Source organism: Myotis davidii, unplaced genomic scaffold (genome assembly GCF_000327345.1).
Source record: "Myotis davidii unplaced genomic scaffold, ASM32734v1 scaffold401, whole genome shotgun sequence".
Classification (NCBI taxonomy): Eukaryota; Metazoa; Chordata; class Mammalia; order Chiroptera; family Vespertilionidae; genus Myotis; species Myotis davidii.
Window position 1 is genome coordinate 2248340 of NW_006291020.1, and position 6314 is coordinate 2254653.

Sequence of the window (6314 nt, forward strand, 5' to 3'; positions counted from 1 at the left end):
AGAAATGCTACTCATCCTTCAGTGTCACCTCTTTGGTGAGAACTTCCCAAATCACTAGGCATGACTAATGCCTCTTCTACCTGCTTCTGTGGCACTTTGAACATATTTCTGGTTGAACTTTCCCCACTGTGTTTGTGAGCCTCTAGGGGCGGGAGTCTCTTGCTCATGGCTACAGCACTATTGGCCGGCATTGTTTCTGGCACATAATAACTGATCACTAGCATAGAATACAGGTGGCATTGAATCAGGTTTACAATTCAACACCCCCCTTCTCTATCCAGGCAAATAAGCTAGGCAGTCTGGGTAGTTGCTGATGCCAAACTTTGGACCAGGTACATCACCAGTATCCAGGAAGCTTCTTAGAAAAGACAGATCTACGAGTCCTACCCCCAAAGATCCAGCAGGGCTTGGGTTGGGCTTAGGGATCTGTTCAGGTTGTGCCTTTGTTTTAAAACTTCTCAATTGGTTCTAATGCACAGTTTAGTTTGGAAACTAACCAAACTAAACCACTAAACTAACCACTAAAGATGTGCTTTCACTGTAGGCTGTGATGACAATCTTTGTATCGGTTACTCTGTGGCAGTGGCTCTCAAACTTCTGGCCCTTTAAATACAGTTCCTCATGTTGTGACCCAACCATAAAATTATTTTCGTTGCTACTTCATAACTATAATGTTGCTACTGTTATGAATCATAATGTAAATATCTGATATGCAGGATGGTCTTAGGCGACCCCTGTGAAAGGGTCGTTTGACTGCCAAAGGGGTCGCGACCCACAGGTTGAGAACCGCTACTCTGTGGCCTTGGCAGGTCACCTAACCTGTCTAAATTTAACCTGTGCCTAAGGACACTCAGCAGTACCACCTCCCCTGAGCGTTCTGAGGACTCAGCCAGTTAGTTTATGTGAAGAGCGTGGGCATAGCATCCATGCTGCTTCTACTCACATTAGAGAATCCAATCCACTGTCCTCGCTTTAAAATTGAAGAACTGGGGCCAGTGATGGACTCTCAAATTCATGCTGTTTTATTTCCTACTCTACTCTCCTCGGTTCACGGATAACACTGACACCACCATTAATTAAATTTCTCTGGGTCAGTGAAGGGCTGTCAGAGTAAACTTGTTACGTGTGGGAGATCTGAAGTGTTAAAGTAGCCTTTGCTGATTATATATAGACTAGAGGCCCAATGCATGAAATTCGTGCAAGAGTAGGCCTTCCTGCCCCAGGCTGCTGGCACCGACTTCCCTTTGGCACCCGGGACCTGGCCTTCCCTCGGGTCCCCGGCTTCGTCCGGAAGGTCTTCCGGTCTAATTAGCATATTATGCTTTTATTATTATAGATGTTGATTTCAGAGAGGAAGGGAGAGGGAGAGAAAAATAGAAACATCAATGATGAGAATCATTGATTGGCTGCCTCTTACATACCTGCTACTGAGGATCGAGCCCGCAACTCAGGCGTGTGCCCTTAACCTGACCAGAATCAAACCTGAGACCTTTCAGTCTGCAGGCCAACGCTCTATCCACTGAACCAAACTATCTAGGGCTGCTGCTTTTGTTTATTAAAAATATAGAGGATAAGAATGGATAACCACATCTCTTCTCACAAGGAACCACAAGAAGCTAACCCAGCCTGGGGCAGTGAGAGGGGGTCAGCCTGGGACAGTGAGGGGGGGCAGCTTGGGGCAGCAAGAGGGGCAGCTTGGGATTGTGAGAGGGGGGCAGGTTTGTCCCTACATCCCTCCCAGGCAGAAATGAGGGCCCACGAGGTGAGGGCTGACTCTAACTTGTGCCCCAGCACCTAGATGGCGCCTGACCCTCACAGGTACCCCATCGATGCTAGTGAGCAAATAAATAATGCAGACCAGCACCCTGATTGGTTTGGCTCCAGCACCCAGCCCCGTGCATGTAGCCGGTGCGTGTGGCCAGTGCATGTGGCCGGTGCGTGCAGCTGGTGCGTGCGGTCGGTGTGTTGTGGCCGGTGTGTGCGGTTGGTGTGTGTGGCTGGTGCGTGCAGCCGGTGTATGTGGCCGGTGTGTGCGGCTGGTGTGTGTGGCTGGTGCGTGTGGCCGGTGTGTGTGGCCGGCCGGTGTGTGCTGGATATGCATGGGTGGAATGAATGCCAAGTCAATAATCCCTGGGAGGCTTCATTTTCCAATAGATTAAAATGACGTGTAGTAAAAGATGCTTATTTTATGGAATGGGTGCTTTTACTGGGCCACAGTCCCATCTCCCCTACAAATTTGTATTATCTTTGCACAAAGATTTGCCCAAGTAAGAGTCCATTCCAGCCAGCTCTCTCCAATTTGCCACAAATTCCAAGTTAGTGGCATCTGAATTCAGCTTTGTTGGGAAGAAAATATTTAATTCAGCCCCACACAACCCAGGGGTCCTCATGCAGACCCACGCGTGGATAAAACCCCGAAGTCCCACAGCATTTGTGTTCCTGTTTCTGTACCTTGTCCAGACAGTGAAACAGGAAAGGATTATTTTCATCATCGATGAGGCGCAGTTTGTGGACAAGACCTCCTGGGCCTTTCTGGAGAAGCTGATCCAGAACGTCCCTATCTTCATCATCATGTCCCTGTCTCCGTTCCTCGACGTGCCCTGTGAAGCTGCCAGCGCCATAATAAAGAACAGGAACACCACCTACATCACCATCGGCGCCGTGCAGCCCAGCGACATCCGCAACAAGGTCTGCCTGGACCTCAATGTCAAGGGCATCCCCAAAGAACTGGACTTGTGAGTAACCTGTTCTGTCCTGAAAGGCATCTGCATTCACTACGCAGGTCCAGACCTCACCAGATTCCTTAAGATGTGGCTTAAAGTGGCTATTTCAGCATTCTTGCTGGGCCGCCTTTCAAAGGGGCCATCCCTCAGGCTGGTAGGAGGGATGCTGTCCTCCTTTCCTTGTTATAGTCCCTGTGGTGCCTGCTCAGACTGCGTGGGGACATCAGTTTGTTTCCCTTTCATCTTGCTGGATGTGAGTTCTACTCTAATCTAGTTTTAGGACATTATCATGAGCAAGTGACTCCAAAGTCAAAATGGTAAACATGAAAGGCCACACCTGCACCTAATCGAGGTCCTGCCCGGCAGGCAGCGGTGTGGCCTGGCGCTGGCGTTGCCGTGCACATGGAAAGCTGGCTGTCTAGTCAGGGCCTCCTGAGCCGCTCAGTCACCTCCTCCTGGGGCTTGACAGGTGTCCCCTGAAGCACACGAACAGCACCTCGCCTTTAGCGGGCTGTTTGCAGCCCACCTGGTCTCTGCCGAGGTTCTTTCTAATGAGGATGTCCTGCTTCTGCAAGAAACATTGAAAATATAAACCAGAAATTAATGAAAATGGCCATTTATGAGGCGAGGAAGGGAAGCAAGACTGAGGATGTCCCTTATTTTATAGTTTTGGTTTTGGACAGATGGTCAATGCGGTAGGTAATTAGACAAAAGAAAGAAAAACAATCGATTCTGAGAAGAGATTATTTTCAAGTGATTGTGAAGACTCAAATATTGTTCCACCCAGAAAGGCGGCTCTTCCAGGTAAGTAGGTTGCCTTGTGTTCACTACAGGTACCTACTGGAGGGAAGCTGTGGGATCCCCTTTTACTGCGAAGAATTGCTGAAAAACCTTGACCAGCACAGGGTGCTTGTCTTCCAACCGATGGAGTCTGAGGAAAAGGCAAACATGACCTGGAATAACCTGTTCAGTGAGTCCCATAGCGACTTCTTCCCCTGTCCTTCTGCAGAGAGGGCAGCAAGAGTGGGCTTTTCCCTGGGCGGCTTCCACAAGGGACGGAGGGTTGGGGGAGTCCAGGACTGTGGGACCTGATACCTCTGACAGCGGGAGAATGTAGCATTTTCGAGTCCCAGAAGACAACAGTACTAGGCAAGTTTACTATTCAGGCCTTGCCATTTCTGATATCTCTTTCTGATCCTAACCAAGTCACCTCATGAATGCATTGGCATCTGAGTGAGGGCATTGAACATGTGTAAAATATATGTTTTTTAAGTCATTATTGTTGAGAGTATTACAATGTCCCCCTTTCTTCCCCACATTCTCCCCTCCCCTGTGCCCTTGCCCACCCCACCATAGGCCTTCACCACATTATTGTCTGTGTCCATAAGTGATATATACATGCATATAAGATCTTTTCCTTCCTTCTGAGATTCGTCAGTCTGTTTCATGTTTCCATGCCTCTGGTTCTATTTTATTCATCAGTTTATTTTGTTCATTAGATTCTTCGTTCATTTATTTTGACTTTTTGATATCTATCAACTGTTGATAGATAAGTATCTATTGCCATTTTTTGGTTCATATTTCTCATCTTCTTTTCCTCTTCCTCCTCCTTCTCTTCCTCCTCCTCCTCTGCCTTACCCTTCCTCCTCCTCCTCCTCCTCCTACTCCTCCTCCTTCTTTTAAAAGATTTGTTTGTTAACAAAAAGCATTCCAAATTAACCTACCGAGCGCTGTGCCTCCTCCTTTGTGTTGAGTGTGTTGGTGAATAATATATAATCAGCTGCTGTTGTGTACACAGAGCATTTAAAGTGGATGTTTCTTATTCAACATTTCATGTAATACTGGTTTGGTGGTGATGAACTTTAGCTTTTTCTTGCCTGTGAAGCTCTTTATTTGACCTTCAATTCTAAATGACAGCTTTGCTGGCTAGAGTAATCTTGGTTGTAGGTCCTTGCTAGTCATCATTTTGAATATTTCTTGCCACTCCCTTCTGGTCTGCAAAGCTTTGGTTGAGAAATCAGCTGACAGTCTTATTAGTGCTCCCTCGTAGGTAACTAACTGCTTTTCTCTTGCTGTCTTTAAGATTTTCTTTGTCTTTAACCTTTGGCATTTTAATTATGATGTGTCTTGGTGTGGGCCTCTTTGGGTTCTTCTTGTTTAGGACTCTCTGAACTTCCTGGACTTTTACGTCTATTTCTTTCACCAGGTAGGGGAAGTTTTCTGTCATTATTTCTTCAAATAGGTTTGCAATCTCTTGCTCTCCCTCTCTTCCTTCTAGCACCCCCATGATGCAAATGTTGACAACTTGAAGTTGTCCCAGTGGCTCCTTATACTATCTTCATTTTTAAAATTCTTTTTGCTCTTCTGGTTGGGTGTTTTTTGCTTCCTCATATTCCAATCACTGATTTGATTTTTTGCATACTCTATTTACTATTGATTCCCTATAAATTACTCTTCATTTCTGTTAGTGTATCCTTCGTTCCTGACTGGTCCTTTCTCATTTCTTTGGTGTTCTCCCTAATGCCCTTGAAATTCTCACTAAAATCCTTGAAATTCTCACAAAGTCCCTTGAAGTGCTCATTAAGATCCTTGAGCATTCTTATAACCATTATTTTGAACTCTGTATCTAGTAGTTTGCTTGCTTCCATTTCATCAAGTTCCTTTTCTGGAGATTTCTTCTGTTCTTTCATTTGTGACATGTTTCTTTGTATCCACATTTTGGCTGCTTCCCTTGTGTTTGTTTCTTGTATATGTAGAACTGCTATGTCTCTTGGAATTGGTAGAGGGGCTTTGTGAAGTATGTGTCATGGTCAGGGAGAAAGCAGCCTTCGAGTTCCTGCCCCAAATGCCAGACAATCCAGTTCCTCCCGCTATGTCCCTGGCTCTCCCCCAGCTATTGCTAAGAGGAAGCAGACCATGTAAGGTCATGTACCAGCCCTCTAAGAGGATCTACCTGAGGCTCCAGCAGCCTCTGTGTCACTCAGCCACAATCCCTGCTGGTTTTTACAGCCCTAAGTTATGGGGACTTCTCTTCTCAGCTCTTGAACCCTCGCTGGGGTTTTGGTGTGATACTGAGACCCCTTGATTCTCACAGGCCTCACAGGAGGCCTCTGCAGAGAAGATATCCCTCCCAATTAAACACACACACACACACACACACACCGCATGTCAGTGTCAACTATCCCATTCTGCACCTCCACCCCTTCTACCAGCCTTGATGTACTTTCTTCTTTACTTCCATAGCTGTAGGACTTTCATTCCACCAGATTTCAGGCAGTTCTAAATGATGGTTGTTTTGTATTTTAATTGTAATTTTGATGTGGTTGTGGGAGGCAGCAAGTACTGGCATTTACCTATGCCACCATCTTGGTTCTCTAAAATATATGATGTTATTTACTACTAGAGGCCTGGTGCACAAAAATTGTGCACTCGGGGGGGTCCTTTTTCTCCACATCCTCTCCAGCACTTGTCGTTTGTTGATTTGTTGATGATGGCCAGTCTGACAGGTGTGAGATGGTACCTCATTGTTGTTTTGATTTGCATCTCTCGGATGATTAGTGACTTTGAACATGTTTTCATATAAGTTTTTTA

The 6314-nt window shown here is 46.2% G+C and overlaps 1 protein-coding gene across 1 annotated transcript in view; it reads left to right on the forward strand.

The window, feature by feature from the left end:
- The window catches only part of ADCY10 (adenylate cyclase 10 (soluble)), a 54260-nt gene that overhangs the window by 22085 nt on the left and 25861 nt on the right, over window positions 1-6314 (forward strand). The window contains exons 12-13 of the mRNA XM_015564258.1: window positions 2461-2735; window positions 3557-3693. Of these exons, the coding sequence (XP_015419744.1) occupies window positions 2461-2735; window positions 3557-3693 (412 nt within the window). The remainder of the gene's footprint in view (window positions 1-2460; window positions 2736-3556; window positions 3694-6314) is intronic.